Source organism: Odocoileus virginianus, chromosome 22 (genome assembly GCF_023699985.2).
Source record: "Odocoileus virginianus isolate 20LAN1187 ecotype Illinois chromosome 22, Ovbor_1.2, whole genome shotgun sequence".
Classification (NCBI taxonomy): Eukaryota; Metazoa; Chordata; class Mammalia; order Artiodactyla; family Cervidae; genus Odocoileus; species Odocoileus virginianus.
Genome location: NC_069695.1, coordinates 6,606,232 through 6,622,635, shown reverse-complemented (window position 1 = coordinate 6,622,635; position 16,404 = coordinate 6,606,232). Strand labels below are relative to the sequence as shown.

General features: G+C 37.9%; 1 protein-coding gene across 1 annotated transcript in view; it reads right to left on the bottom strand.

The window, feature by feature from the left end:
- Positions 1–16,404, bottom strand: part of MBD2 (methyl-CpG binding domain protein 2) — a 66,369-nt gene that overhangs the window by 26,063 nt on the left and 23,902 nt on the right. The window contains exon 3 of the mRNA XM_070452509.1: positions 3,906–4,043. Within this exon, the coding sequence (XP_070308610.1) occupies positions 3,906–4,043 (138 nt within the window). The remainder of the gene's footprint in view (positions 1–3,905; positions 4,044–16,404) is intronic.

Genomic DNA, 16,404 nt, shown 5'->3' with positions numbered 1-16,404 from the left:
ATACGTCAAATCATCACATTGTACACCTTAAACTTACATGACGTTACATATCAACTATACCTCAACAAAGGTGGAAAAAAAAAACATTAAAAAAAAAGAGACATTTCTGGAAGGGAGGAAAGGAAAGTTTCATATCCTTTGAACTTAGAATTAGTTAACAAAATAAAAAGAAAAAAATCTAGGATCAGATGGGAGATTTAAGCCCACTTCTTCAGTGATTTAAATATTTACTTTTGGGTAAAAAAAAATTAATATTGTGTAAGAAATGTAATTTATATTCAAAGACTATCATAAACACCTAAAGCCCAACAAGTTTAATTAAAAGGAAGAAGTAAAAGATGAAGCTCAAAGACGAACTTTTCTTTGATTGGTAGATTAAAAAAAAGAGAAAAAGCAAGAGACCAGAAAGTGTCAAAGATGACAGCATTAAAGAAATAAGAAAGAAACAGACATGTGAGATCTTCACAAACCGAAAGAAGGATGTTAGGAAAGACACCCTTAACAGCAAAATCACAATTCAACTGGATTAAAAAGAATGTAGGATGTGATTTACATATCTGGCCAGATAAGGATAGTTCAATGATCTTATTATTTGGAATAACAGTCTTATAGTTCGAAGAGTTCCCTCCACCCCCACTCCAGATTTCTTTTTAATCTAATAAAAAGACAGGCATGTGCTAGATATGTTTATAGTGTATATAAAACTGGCTAGCTACTTACACTATCATAACCAGGTTTTACAAAAATCATCTTTACCTTATAATTTTAATTATAGGCAGAAATCACTGCTGAGTTCTGTTCAATGCACTTTTGTTGCATTAAAAGTGTACTTTTGTTGCATTTTTTAAATTAAGGCATTTTCAAGGAGTTAATATATTAGAAATTCATATATTTTAAAGAATTCAGAATAGCGACTGCCATATAGATAGACTCAGGCATAGGAGTTTTGTTATAAAAAACAGGCATTATTAATTTCTATGATTGCTTCACATGTAGACGAAACATTTCAAACCGATTCAAGGTAAAAGATCCAAAAATCAAATCCTAATTCTAGGTCTCAAAATTCAAGACTCCAAAAGGAATGACAAAACCACTAGCTTACATATCCTAAAAGAATCTGGCACAGTTAAGGTAGGGACTATCCAGTGGTCCAGAGGCTAACTCTGTGCTCCCAACGCAACCGGCGCAGGTTTGATTCCTGGTCAGGGAACTACATCCCTCATACCACAACTAAGACCTGGCACAGCCAAACAGATAAATATTTACAATTAAGAGAAAAAACACGTATATCTACAGGAACCTCAAAAAACAGACACCTCATTGGCTAATTTATTTACTCTCTGATCAGAATAACTCCTCCGAATGAAATATCTGGCAATTCCTATTACTAATCTAGTTCGATGAAGCTATGCAAAAGGTAGCAAAACTGGATGAATTTTTGCCTATGTATTTTTTTTTTGCCTATCTCCTCAACAATAATAGCTTATTAGCAGTCATTTGCCACATTAATGTCAAAATATAAGTAAAATCAGCATCTTCCTTTACCAAAAAACCTAAATCTAACCTGGAACAGGCAGGATAACAAGATCATGGTTTTGAAAACATTAATACCAAAGTTGTCTCTTTACCATTTTCCTGCTTTTACTCAAGGCACAGTCTTATATTTTGAAATCCTACTAGGGGGACAGTAGTCAAATATGACTTCAGTTCTTATGTTCAAGATGAAGGGGGAGAGACAACTAATGTCTCACAGTATAATCAAAAACATCCAGCAAAAACTGTCAAATGACAAGAGAATAATGTGAAAAACAGTCCAAGTATTTGCAGAAGTAACCTCCTAAATAATTTTTAACACTTTCTGTCTATGAAAGTGCTAAAATGAAGATAAAACCCTCAAAAGATCTGAGTTAAAATTGATATAAGTGTTTTGTGTATGGGGGCTAGGGGGGATTTGATTTTTTGACAGATCTTTTCACTTGAGAATAATCTCATAAGCCTTAATTAAACAAGGAAAACTTAAAAACTCCTCAATGTACCAAAGAATTAGGAGCAATTAATCTGGTTACTTAAAAACTGTAAACATCTAGGTTGCCAATACCTCTATAACCAGATAAACACCCAGTGAATATAATAAGTACAGTTTTTAAAATCTGTGACTGAACTTAGGTGCAGAAAACAAATTCTTGTTAAAATGACCATAATTTGCTAGCTGGTTTGTCTTTAACCAAAACATTTGTTCAGAGACTATTAAGAATGATTTGACCAAGGCAAAGGGGGATAAAATTTACTAAACACTATCTGTTCTCAATGAGACAACTCAAATTTTCGATATGGAACTAACATTACGCGTTATTCCACTTTCTTTATCTTTTGTGGCTTTCTGAAGCAAACTGTCTTGCCCAATTACATACTTGCAGAATTTTCAATTAACAAAAAAAAAATCTTTACAAAGAAACAATTTTAAAATCACCAAAAAGCCAAAGGACAAGATGTTCAAGACTTTATAGATAGTATCTAAGAAAGAACACAGTCAGGGAATGGCTCTGTCCAGGTGGGCAAAGTTCAGAATGGCCGAGCTCCCTCCCTGCTGGAGTGAATACACTAACACTGCCGGTGGCTGGGGGGCTGTCACTGGGTGCAGCAGTAAAACAGAAGGGAAAAGCCTGGTACAGAAAGCTGAATGGCCCAAAGGAAACCTGAGTGGTGACAAGAACCTAAAGGCACATGCAGGTACGCATCTTTTATATTGGATGTGATACACTTACATGGCCCCTGTTGAATCTCTTGGGGACCAACAGTAAAGAAGTCTAGAACTTCAAATCTTGAGACATCTATAGCAAGATGCTGATCCAATGTGGCTCCAAATATCTTCTGTTTTCCTGGCTCACCTGAAGAGGAAAAAACACTACAGAGGATGTGGGAACTGCATTTCTTTAGGTAGCTTCTTCTAGAGCAACTGTCTGAAAGTTTTGGCCCAGTCCTTTATGAAGTCTGCAGATGAGACACTTGAGGGACTAGTGAAAAACAAAATTCAAATGAAAAGGTGGAGTGAGACATCCAAAAGGGGGAATACGAGAGTCAAAGATAATGGTCGCAGGTAAATCAGTGTTTCTAATCCTTAAGTGGGAGGAGGCAGAGAAAGGAGAGAAAAATGCACGGAGGTTTCTCCCTCCACTCCCTCACCCCAATAGCTACTAAAATTTCACCAAGTACCTGAACTTTTTTTACCACAATTAGGGAGTGAGTGCGCAAGATTACTTGGAGAGTTCAAGCGTTTTGCCAAGTCTCCCTCCCCGGGCTGTGTGGCATTATTAAGCAGCAGGGAGGCCTTTCAGATAATACTTATTTTCTGAGAAAAGATTCTGGTGGAATACAGCTTGAGGCAATAAAGAAAGAGAAAAATAAATGCCATTTATACAAAAATGGAAGTCACAGGACAATATACCCTATTGACAACGTTTATTTACTTCTGTTTTTCCAAAGGGGAGGGACTGCTTTCGTGTAATAAGAAATCAGAACAAAAAGTCGTTTTCAAATAATAGAAAATATTTTTAAACTTAGCAACACAAACTGCATGCTTCTTCCCCTTCGGAAATATTCTCCCTGGAAAGATAATCTTTAAAAAATAAGCTAAGACACCAAGTCTGATGTACATTCACACAAAAGCATAAAAAGGTAGTCCATGAAATTAAATTTTTATTTTTTTAATTAACTTAATTTTTTCTTAAAACATTTTATCTAAATATTGTCTTAGAGCTAATCTCCAGCATTCCTGTAATAGCCTAGGATATAAAACAATTTTCTTTCCAAATATACTCCATTTTAACCAGTTAATTTGAACTATGACTGGTAAAGATACCAGAATTTTCTGAAAAATAAAACTGGAGAACCAACTAGATCCTTACCTGACGTGGCTGTTCATTCATTCGTTGTGGATCGGATTTCACTTTATTACTAGGATGATTTGTGACTTTGGTTACTGGTTGCTTGAAAATAGATGCTGTTTGTCTAATTGGCAATGTTGTATTCAAGTCTGGTTTACCCTGTGGATATAAGTGTTTTAATTAATAAATATTATATATAAATGTAATTAATTACTTATTAATTCAATATTTATTACTTTGATTATTCCCAACTTCCCAATCTCAGCATTTTAAATACGCTGAAGTACATTTTAAACACTTTTTTATATAAGATTTATGTAAAGTTTCACAATAAAAAGTGTTGTGTTCTTTAAAATGTCAAAAAATTCTCTATATAAAATTTGATTAACAAGACACTAACAACTTTTTTTTTTGATACTAACAACTTTTAAGCAAACAAATATATATTTATGGTTGGGTGATACAAGAGGAAGGAGGGCTTTCAGGTCAATAACCAGGAAAGCAATCATTTCTACATTCTGAGAATGGAGGAAAATAATGGCGTACTTGGCTATTAAAATATAAATTACCTCCTCAACTGTTAGGGGTCCAGGCTTACATAAAACCACAACGGTTAACCTTCCCTTTTTTATATATATTTTTAAAAAGGTAATTAGAAAGCTTTAATTCCCACAAACAAAGCTCAATTTAGGAAAATGTAATAAAATATTCTCTATCTTTAATTTTATAACACATTTACTTTTTAAAAAGAAACTTAAAATTGAAGTTTCAGAAAAGCAAGCAGCATACTTACAGACTTTTAATCAACCAGTTAAAAAAAAAAGTAAGAAATGAAAATATGGCACAGAATTTCTATTAAATTCACACGAAGTACAGTAACATGCTGTAGGGAGGTGGCGGTGAAGAAAAAGAACAAAATGTGATTTGACTCATTTGGGCTTCCCTGGTGGCTCAGCCGTAAAGAATACATCTGCAATGCAGGAGACATGAGTCTAATCCCCAGGTCAGGAAGATTACCTGGAGAAGGAAATAGCAACCCACTCCAGTATTCTTGCCTGGGAAATACCAAGGACAGAGGAGTCTGGTGGGCTATAATCCATACGGTCGCAAAGAGTTAGACATGACTTAGTGACTAAACAACATCATTGTGATTTGGGCAAAAAATAGAAAGGGTCAAATATATCCTAAAACAATATATAGTACATTAGATATTTTTAGTATAGAAATGTACTTGATAAATCATCTACAGGATGTCAATGAACTTTTATTAACTATCTCCAAATAAAAATTGGATCAACTTCCAGACTTCGAAACAGTGTTTCTCAAACTTGAGCATGCATCAGAGTTACCCAGCGGGCTTATTAAAACACAGATTCCTGGGTCTCACTCCTAGAAATGATGATTCAGGAGGTCTGAGGTCGGGCCTGGGAATTTGCATTTCCATTAAGATCCAGGTGATGCCAATGCTGGTCCAGGGACCACACTTGGGCTCTAAACACCACACCACTAGACCACACCACTGCTCTAAAACAAAGATTGCAAGTTGGCGGCAGGGAGACCAGGTCTCACCCACAGATGTGTTCTGCTCCAGTTCTCAGTCTCTTGAGTCAATGAAGCTAAGAGCTACAAATAAAATCCAGATAAAATCGAGAAATCTAGCTTCTCTTAAAAACTCAAAGATCTAGAAATGGACTGATTTGGCCAAAACAGGCCATGACTGATTAGTAATGGCGGCCACTAGAGGTGTCAAGGGTTGTCATTTTGCAAAAGGCCTCATTTCACATTTGTGACACCTGTCTGAACCCTAAAGGTATTGAGTTTGTGACCTCCGCTTATAGAACATCAGAAATCAGTCTGATCATTATTACAGTTATATTATTTGGGTGCCCTATTCAATGTGTCTCCTCTCCCCCACCCTACCCCAGCCCACGCACGCTGTTCTTCTGCACACACGGGGCATGCTGGCCATTTCCTTCTCTCATTCACTTTTCTTCCAACATACGTGCTTACCTTTAAGAGGCATATTCATCTTTAAAAACTCTAACAATACCACTTCTCAGGCATTTCATTTTCTTATCTTTATGGTTTAAAAAAAAAAAAAAAAAACTTGATTTAGAGGTGTGGAGACTTGGCCAACAGGCTGCAAAATAACCATTTTAGGATTCCATCTCCAAAAAGCGTGAGGCCCAGGAATGTGTATTTTTTAAACTCTCCTGGTAATTCTGTGATGTGCAGAAGATTTGGATCCCTCTGATTTATGACATCAAGAGCATTCTAAGACCCTAAGTGAAGCCAACCAACCTGTACCAGTCAGTATTCAGTCCAAAAGACGCTTAACACATAATGGCTTACAAAGAACTCTTCCCGCCACTAATTTGTTCTAAGCAGTATCTACCACGAAACACCTTGCTTGGTTTTTAATGTTTTTGTACTTTAATAAAGAATAATATACTCTGCTGGTATTAGAACAAAGATGGGACCAGCAGACAAAGAAATACAGAGCAACTATTTGTATGAACACAGTAGAGCCTGTAAGAGTCTGTTACAAACAATGATTGGAGGAAGCAGGGACTAGCTTAAACTATTCAAAACTATAAAAGGAAAAAAACTATAAAATCCTTAATCCACACAGACTGGAACGAAGCATGAAACATGTAAAACTACTGGTGCTACAATGATAAGACTAATTTATTATGTTTGTGATGCAATAAAAAATTAATCTACTGGCTAAAAAATTTCATTGTCTGGCAATGACAGTTTATTGCCCAGTGGAACAGAACGAGATTTTTCAAGAGTGTGCAGCATTGCTCTTCTGTTGATCTTATTTATATTTTATTATTTTTCCTCTTTTAAACTGGCCTGAAAGCTCTGAAGAAAGAATTTTTTACTAATTAATTTTGTATTCTACAATAGTATCATGTAAAATAACCTGAAAAGCTGGACTAACTGGTTTTCCCAGAAACTGTCACAAAAAAAAGTAAATTTTATGACCATTCTCTCCTGAGGACTGTCAAAAGAGTCACTGTTAATTCACACCCAGTTGTCTTGAGTTTTTCTAAATAACTATAATTCTGCCATGAACCTAGGAGTTATAAAGCAAACTTTTTTTTTAAACACGATGATATTTTAATATAAATACAAATTACAAAACATCATAATAGACAGATGGCAATAAAATATGGTATTTCATTTGTACTGCATGACATCCTTAGTCATAAATAAATTCTTAGAAACCAGTAATAAAGACACTGATACACCAAGGGAAACGAAAAAAAAAAGAACAAAATGAAATAACACAAATGACTAGTAAGGATTAAGCATATATGAATGAAGATGACCGAACTGAACAATAACAGAAGAAAAGCAATTTCTTTGTAATATCATATTGCCAAAGATTAAAAATCTAACATTTGTACAGTTTTAGGAAATATACCCACATAAACACTGGTGGATACAATAATGGTCATTATAGTGGTGGTTATTTTAGCATTCTTTTTGAGACTTTTGCACATGTGTGAGTTCAATATTAAAACATGGTTAATATATCTGTGTATAGACACATGACAATCTAAAAATCAAATGTGAATTACTGAATAGAAAGTTGTCTGGAAAATCACAGCAAAATTTTAACCTTACGGTATAAACAGATCACAAAAGAAGGGACTGCTACTATTTTCTGCCTTTAAAGTACTTTTTTCAAAATGGGACAAGATTAAAGCTATTCGTGTATTTGAAATCTTCCCTTTCAATATAGGAATAAGTGAAACCAAGTTCCTTATATTATAAAACAAAACTGACAGAAACACACATTCTAACAAAGTTTCCAACCTTAAATATATCTTCTCAGTATACAGGCTAGCACTCAAATAAAAATTTAGTGTATTTTATAATAATGTGTATATTAAGCTGGGAAGTTTCCAATAACTCAAATAATTGTTGACAGTTTATTCTATTCCCCCTGGGATGAATACAAAAATAAATCTTTCTAAAATTTTTTTAAACTTTTACTTTATTTCTAATAAATATCTGCGATGGCTCTTAAAACTTCAAAAAACAAGTACACAATAAAAATTAATTTTAATCAAGGACAAGGCGAAATAAACTTCCTTTTGAAATGGTTAACAGTGATTGATACTAGCCTTAACCATCAGATGTGGATGTGAACTTTCTAGGGGTGTGGGCAAAAAAAGAAACATTCAATGACAAAGATTTCATACTCAGAAAGAAGGAAGCATACCAATTAAAGAGGAAAATAAAAGCTGGTATTAAATCTAGAAAAAAAAAAATAGACACTTAAATCACAACAGATAGTAAACAGATTTCAAATGCTTTTTTTTTGCTGTTAATTGTTTATTTATTGAGAGACTATTTCTCACCCCAGATAGTCCTAGTTTCATAGTTCAGGAACACAGGAAAGTGACAAACTTCCATGGAACTCAACCCAAGAAATCCTTTATATTCCAAATCACTTTGCACTCTGAAAAATACCAGCCTTCCTCATGTCCTCAAAATCTTTCATGGAATCATAATTCCTGTAGAAATCTGCATATGCCTTCTTTCTTCGTTCAGCCACAGCAAACTTATAGAAAGTTACAAACCCCAGGGAGACCATGAACGCTCCAACAATATGAAATCGCAGACGTTTGGCCAGGCGGCCACGCATCTGAGGTTTTGCCAGCGCAGTGGACATGGTAGCTCTCCTTCTCGGCGGCTCAACCGCAACGTCCTTCTAGGCTGATGGAGAAATGGACCTCAAATGCTTTTTCTTTTCCCACTGACCTTCCGTAAAAGCCAAGAACATATATAAACGACAACTCAGTGAAGATGACTTTGAAAAGGACTAAACCAGCATGGCCTGGTTATTGTGTAACCTTTCAATGATTCAATGTGAGCCTGCCTCTTAAGAAACCTATATGCAGGTCAGGAAGCAACAGTTAGAACTGGACATGGAAAAGGAGTATGTCAAGGATGTATATTATCACCCTGCTTATTTAACCTATATGCATAGTACATCATGAGAATCGCTGGGCTGGAAGAAGCACAAGCTGGAATCAAGATTGCCAGGAGAAACATCAATAAATATGCAGATGACACCACCCTAATGGCAGAAAGTGAAGAGGAACTAAAAAGCCTCTTGTTGAAAGTGAAAGAGGAGAGTGAAAGAGTTGGCTTAAAGCTCAACATTCAGAAAACTAATAAGATCATGGAATCTGGTCCCCTCACTTCATGGGAAAGATGGGGAGACAGTAGAAACAGTGTCAGACTTTTTTTGGGCTCCAAAATCACTGCAGATGGTGACTGCAGCCATGAAATTAAAAGACGCTTACTCCTTGGAAGGAAAGTTATGACCAACCTAGATAGCATATTAAAAAGCAGAGACATTACTTTACCAACAAAGGTCTGCCTAATCAAGGCTATGATTTTTCCAGTGGTCACGTATGGATGTGAGAGTTGGACTGTGAAGAAAGCTGAGGGCCGAAGAATTGATGCTTTTGAACTGTGGTGTTGGAGAAGACTCTTGAGAGTCCCTTGGATTTCAAGGAGATCCAACCAGTCCATCCTAAAGGAAATCAGTCCTGAATATTCACTGGAAGGACTGATGCTGAAGCTGAAACTCCAATACTTTGGCCACCTGATGTGAAGAGCTGACTCACTGGAAAAGACCCTGATGCTGAGAGGGATTGGGGGCAGGAGGAGAAGGGGACAACAGAGAATGAGATGGCTAGACGGCATCACCGACTCGATGGACATGAGTTTGAGTAAACTCCGGGAGTTGGTGATGGACAGGGAAGCCTGTCGTGCTGCAGTTCATGGGGTCTCAAAGAGTCGGACGCGACTGAACTGAACTGAATTCTAGAAAGGGCTTCCATGGTAGCTCAGCTGGTAAAGAATCTGCCCGCAATGCGGGAGACCTGGGTTCCATCCCTGGGTTGGGAAGATCCCCTGGAGAAGGGAATGGCTACCCACTCCAGTATTCTTGCCTGGAGAATCCCTGTGGACGGAGGAGCCTGGCAGGCTACAGTCCACGGGGTCTCAGAGTCGGACATGACTGAAAGCACACAATGCTAGAAAAGAGGAAAACTAAAACAGTGACGCAGATCATGTGTCTTTAACCTGTAGCATTCAAATACTGTTTCATTGCTAACCCCTAAATTTTATTCAAAATAGATTAACCCCACCTATTTCAATTTTTTAAATGGAGGAAAAAAAAGAAAAGAAAAAAAGAAAACAGGACACTTACAGATATCATTTTAATTCTGTGGCTTTGCATACCCCAAGAGATATTCATGTCCCAATTTGAGAAGCAAAGACTTATATTTTTCTAAAGTCGCTTTCCTTATCTGAATGAGGTAAATACAGTAACTGTTCTTAAGATTCTTACAAAAGCAAACAAGATAATGCAGGTGTGATGCTACTGCTCAAGCAGCATTCATTAAGTCAGTTATTGAACAAATACTGAGTGCCTACTATCCACCAGATACAGACCATGTGCTGTGTACAGAGTCATTCACAAATACCAAAATCCTTCAGAGCTTACACTCACAGGGCAGAGAGAAGACAAAACAGTGGTATAGCTTATAGTCATGTTGGCACATAAATTCTGAATAAATAGCAGCTATCACTATTATCAGCATATCATGTTATTGAACATGCTACTGAAAGTTAAAACCTTAACCTATTAAGCTTCCCCATAAGTCACCTCCTGGTTCATGCAATGAGGAGCCTGAGCTTTAGGGGGAACCAAGATTATCCTCAAAACCTAATTTTGGATTTGCTCCCAGATGCACAGTAGCCAATGCATTTCCACAAAAGTCAAAAGCCAATATAAAGTGCTTTACAGTCCTTCATTTTTTTTTAATATATGATTCACTCAACATAAAATCCATCATTTTATTCAATTCAGTGGGTTTCAGTATATTGACATTCAGTGATTTTTAGTATATTGACAAAAGTGCAACTTTGCAAAAAGGTTTTTGCAAAAAGTAAATATGTATCTGGGATCTATGATTTTGTAATGAAAATCCACTTCATGTAATATCATAAATAATACCTTTTTAAGGAGAACAATGGAATATTGAATATGTAAAATATAATAAAATGGGTGGACTCTACTTTGAGCTCATTAAAAAAGGATGTAGTTCATTGAAGTGGAGGTTTGTAATTCATCACTGAAATCAAGTTTTGAAGAGTTTTGTTTGAAAAGTAACTTCTTGGAACTTTAGTTAATATGGACTTCAGTTAAAAGGCCTTTTAACTTTAGTTAAAAGGCCTGATGGCTAAAGACTAATGAGTTTCAACCAGAGCAGCTCTGCTCAAACTAAGGTTTCTAACTGCATGGAACCAATCATCTCCTTTACATCTGGGCTGGCACTAGCTGAGTACACAACTTTAGAATTATGAAAACAGTCACACAAATCATTTTCTGCAGGGCTTCATTCTCTCACTGATCTAGAGTCTAGAAGTCAGGTAACTCTGCAGGACCTATAAAACTTAAGTGAAACTAACAACCATAGACAGAAACTCCAACATCCAAAATAAATGTTGACAACATACCACGGGCAACTGTGTCCCTACACCTACTCTCATTATTGCACAAAGGTCCAGCCCAGAACCTCTCAGAGGTCTAGTGCACTTTGACATCTTTGAGGAACTAACTTATAACATGTTAAACTTATAACATGTTATAACTAACTTATAACATGCTAAACCTACTCATACTGAACAGACTGCTCTCATCAGCAAGTCTGTCTGCTAACATGGCTAAAGTTCTTCTCTTCACTGTTTGCTTCCTAGAAATCTTTATCCCATCCATATCTAAATACCTAGCTCAAATTAGCCAAAAAATGGAACAGTGCTGTTAGTTGCTAGTAACTTCTTAGTTATCTTCATTTTTCAGCTAAAGATTTCGGCACATGAGAAAATTACAAGTTCTCTGGAATGGCCCTTGAACAACATGGGACTTTGGAGTGTCAACCCTTCACAAAGAAAGCCTTGATCTGTGGTTTTGCAGCCATGGATTCAACCAACTGCTGATTGCTAGTACTGCAGTTATTTACTGTGGGAAAAAAAATCTGCATATACGTGGATGCATACAGTTCAAACGTGTTGTTCAAAGGTCAACTTTGATTATAGTATCTCTTGCTACATCTTACTCCTCTTTCTTTATTATTCATTAAATGAGCACTGTCCAAGCCACCATCATTCCAGCTTGGGTAAATAGCCTCCTGTTATAACTGGCCCCTGACTTCTACTTCTGCACCTCTATAGTACATTCTCCACACAGCAGCCAAAAAAAAAAAATGATACTGCTCCCTACACAAAGTCCACAAGAGCATTCTATACCCTTCCTCATCCCGGTCTGCCAGGTCCAGTGACTAGGTTTGTCTGCTTCCTTGGCCTCACCTAGTACCTCTCCCCCACTCACTAACCTCCAGCCTACTGCCTGTCCTCATGTGCTAAACGTATCCTGCCTTAAGGATTTTGCCCTGGCTATTCCCTCTCCTTAGAACACTTTACCTTCTGGTTTTTGTAGAGTTGAATCTTCTCATTCAGATCTTGGTCAAAAATCATTCCCTTCTGATCATTCGGCCTAACAGAGCCACCAAGTCAATCTCAACCATTCTTAATTAACTGTGTAGCATTTTTTTTTCCATTTATTTTTATTAGCTGGAGGCTAATTACTTTACATCATTGCAGTGGTTTTTGTCATACATTGAAATGAATTAGCCATGGATTTACATGTATTCCCCATCCCGGTCCCCCCTCCCACCTCCCTCTCCACCCGATCCCTCTGGGTCTTCCCAGTGCACCAGGCCCGAGCACTTGTCTCATGCACCCAACCTGGGCTGGTGATCTGTTTCGCCCTAGATAATATACATGTTTCGATGCTGTTCTCTTGAAACATCCCACCCTCGCCTTCTCCCAGAGTCCACAAGTCTGTTCTATACATCTGAGTCTCTTTTTCTGTTTTGCATATAGGGTTATCATTACCACCTTTCTAAATTCCATATATATGTGTTAGTATACTGTAATGGTCTTTATCTTTCTGGCTTACTTCGCTCTGTATAATGGGCTCCAGTTTCATCCATCTCATTAGAACTGATTCAAATGAATTCTTTTTAATGGCTGAGTAATATTCCATGGTGTATATGTACCACAGCTTCCTCATCCATTCGTCTGCTGATGGGCATCTAGGTTGCTTCCATGTCCTGGCTATGATAAACAGTGCTGCGATGAACATCGGGGTGCACGTGTCTCTTTCAGATCTGGTTTCCTTGGTGTGTATGCCCAGAAGTGGGATTGCTGGGTCATATGGCAGTTCTATTTCCAGCTTTTTAAGAAATCTCCACACTCTGTGTAGCATTTAATTTTTAAATTGTGTTAGTCATCCCACTAGAATAATAATCCCACAAACACAGAATCTCCCTCTACAGTATTCCCAGAATCTGGAATAATGTCTGTGCACACAGAATGTGCTAAAAAAAATTTCGTGGAGTAAATGATGCATAAAATGTCTGTTACATGTAAGATCTTATGGTATGCAGCCCTTATTCCTAAACAGTCTCATTGTTCATTCTTAAACTTACACATGCTATGTAAGTGGAAGCTACTAATTCAATGTGGTCTACAACATCCACGTCAAAATTATCAAATATAATCATCTATGCTATATACCTCAAGATTACTAATGTAAAATAACCCCCAGACTTGTTCCATTAATTACTATATAACATGAAGTTATGCTAATAGATACATAGCGAGCCCTACAAAAGGATCCCATGGGAAAATAATCCTCAGATGGTGTTTTTGGCAAAGTCACTCTCAATTAGAGGGATGTTATATCATGAAATAATGGGAAATAAAGAGTACAAAGAATTTATAACCCAGTAGACTGCCAACATGAGATTAAGACATCAAAACAATCTATGTACGTTGGCAAGACACATGCCATGCTGCTCTTAGACAGCCATGATTCAGGAAAAATGTTCATTATGGATCTGAAAACTTAGATCATCTCAGTATAACATGCCATAACAACTTCTCATCTGTATATTAAAATAACCTAAAATTTAGCAGTGGTTCTAGACAGAGGAGACTGATATGGAAATTAAAACCCTGGGGCAAAGTATAAGGTCAATTAACAGGATGTCAACAGATTAAGTAATAGAGATGAGATAGGTAACCGCTTGACTGAGTTACATAATTTATCTGTAATAATATTAACTAGGTGATAAACTAGATAATATTAACTAGGGGCTTCCATGGTGGCTCAGTGGTAAAGAATCTGCCTGTCAAGCAGGAGATGTGGGTTCGATCCCTGGGTCAGGAAGATCCCCTGGAGAGGGAATGGCAACCCACTCTAGTATTCTTGCCTGGGAAATCCCATGGACAGAGGAGCCTGGTGGGCTACAGTTCATGGGGTCACAAAGAGTCGGACACGACTGAGAGACTGCACTTTCGCTTTTCACTTTCATGCACTGGAGAAGGATATGGCAACCCACTCCAGTGTTCTTGCCTGGAGAATCCCAGGGACGGCGGAGCCTGGTGGGCTGCCGTTTATGGGGTCGCACAGAGTCAGACACGATTGACGCGACTTAGCAGCAGCGGCAGCAGCAAATGGTAAAACTGTTCTCTCAGGAAGGTGAGCAAAGGTGCTTGTTTAAGGAGCCCATACTCCGCTGAGTAGTCCTATAACATATCAGGCATGTTGGGGGCTGAGAACTAAGGCAGGAATAAAGTCAGTTCTTTGGGGGCTCAGAGATCCAAACAAGTCCTTCTTGCCTAAGAAAGTTCTTCTAAGTTCATTCATAATAGTCATCTGGCAGAGGTATACATACCTCCTTTCTGAAAAATCAGGATAATAATATTTGAAATGTTTGTATACTCTGCTCTAGCAATTATCAAAATTAATCCCATCATACCCCACATCCTATCTTCATAATAACCAAACAGCCAAGTCCCCCAGATCACATGTCATCATGCAGTACTCATCTCCGTAATATTCTGTACGTCCACCCTGTAGTTCAGTGGCCCTCAAACTTTTTTGACTTCAACTAAGAGTAGAAATATACACTTTAAATCATGCCTCAGTACACACAAGGGTGTACAGATCACAAAAATCACCTAACTACTTAACCTTACTAAATGGGATGTGCACTATTTTCTATCCCACTGTCTCACATCTTAAAAATTCTAGTCATGGACAAGTGAAATAAAGTGAAAGTCGCTCAGTCATCATGTCCAACTCTTTGTGACCCCATGGACTATACAGTCCCAGGAATCCTCCAGGCCAGAATACTGGAGTGGGTAGCCTTTCCCTCCTCCAGGGTATCTTCCCAACCCAGGGATTGAACTCAGGGCTCCCGCATTGCAGGCAGATTCTTTACCAGCTGAGTTTGAAAACCAAACCCTAACCTTACCCCTCTCACTCCTCCTGCCAGTCTTTGCACTGTACACTCTTGGGCGGTTGATCAGCAGGCTCTCCTATATCCTCAATATTTTCTTTAAACATTCTCTCCAGTTCCTGGACTTCCTTAAACTTGCCATCCCTCAAAGATCCTATCTCCCCTGAAGTTCTTCCAGATAAAGGCTTTCCCCCTCTTCCTCTCTGACAACCACATTTCTAAGGCCCAGTAAGTGGTGTGGGTTCCCTCCTTTCTCCCCATTACTTTCTCACATCATTTGTTTTTCCTCCTTCACAAAGCAGAGCTCCCCTGAAGTTCATAGCGTCTGACTTTCCGCCCTCCTCCCTGATTTCTCCTTTACTCACTGAAGACTTTAGCTTCAGTTTCATGTTTTCTTCCCCAACCCAGCTCTTGGTCTACATTCTTAGAGGCCTCAATACCCACGTGGATAATCCACCCAACATCCTGAGTCCTCTGACATGTTCTTCTACCCAGACTCACCCACCTAACATTAGAGGCACAGGCTTGTCTACACTGGTAACTATACCGTGCCCAATATCTCAGGCAAGCATCCGACCTTCCAATTTCTACTTCCTGCCCTTATAACTCACTGAGGACTGCCCTCCAGGTTCTTCGAACCCATCAATACTCCCTGCCCATTGGCTGACCTGTTTTCTTACTCTTTCAAAACCTCTTCCACACTCCTCCCCAACCAGTATAGATTCCATGATCCATCAGCGTCATTACACTGTCAATGTGCTTAAACTTCTGTGGTTTTCCACTGGTGCAACAGGCCCCATTCTTACCTTTCCACAGTATTTAAAATGGGAAATTAACCGAACCAGCATCCCTTTCATCTACCATCTAGTGATTCTCCTTCCTAGTCAAGAAAATTTACTCAAAGAACTGTCCACAATGAGCAACTTTAATTCTCATTCACTTTCAACCCAATCCAATCTGGCTTCTCCTTTCCCTGAAACCACTGGTATCAAGGTTATTAATGACCTTCCTGCTGCCAAACTCAATGGAAATTTCTGTCTTCCTCCATTCAATGTTTCAGTGGCAATCAATGTAACTGACCATTCTCCTTTTTGAAATATTCTCCTCTCCCGTGT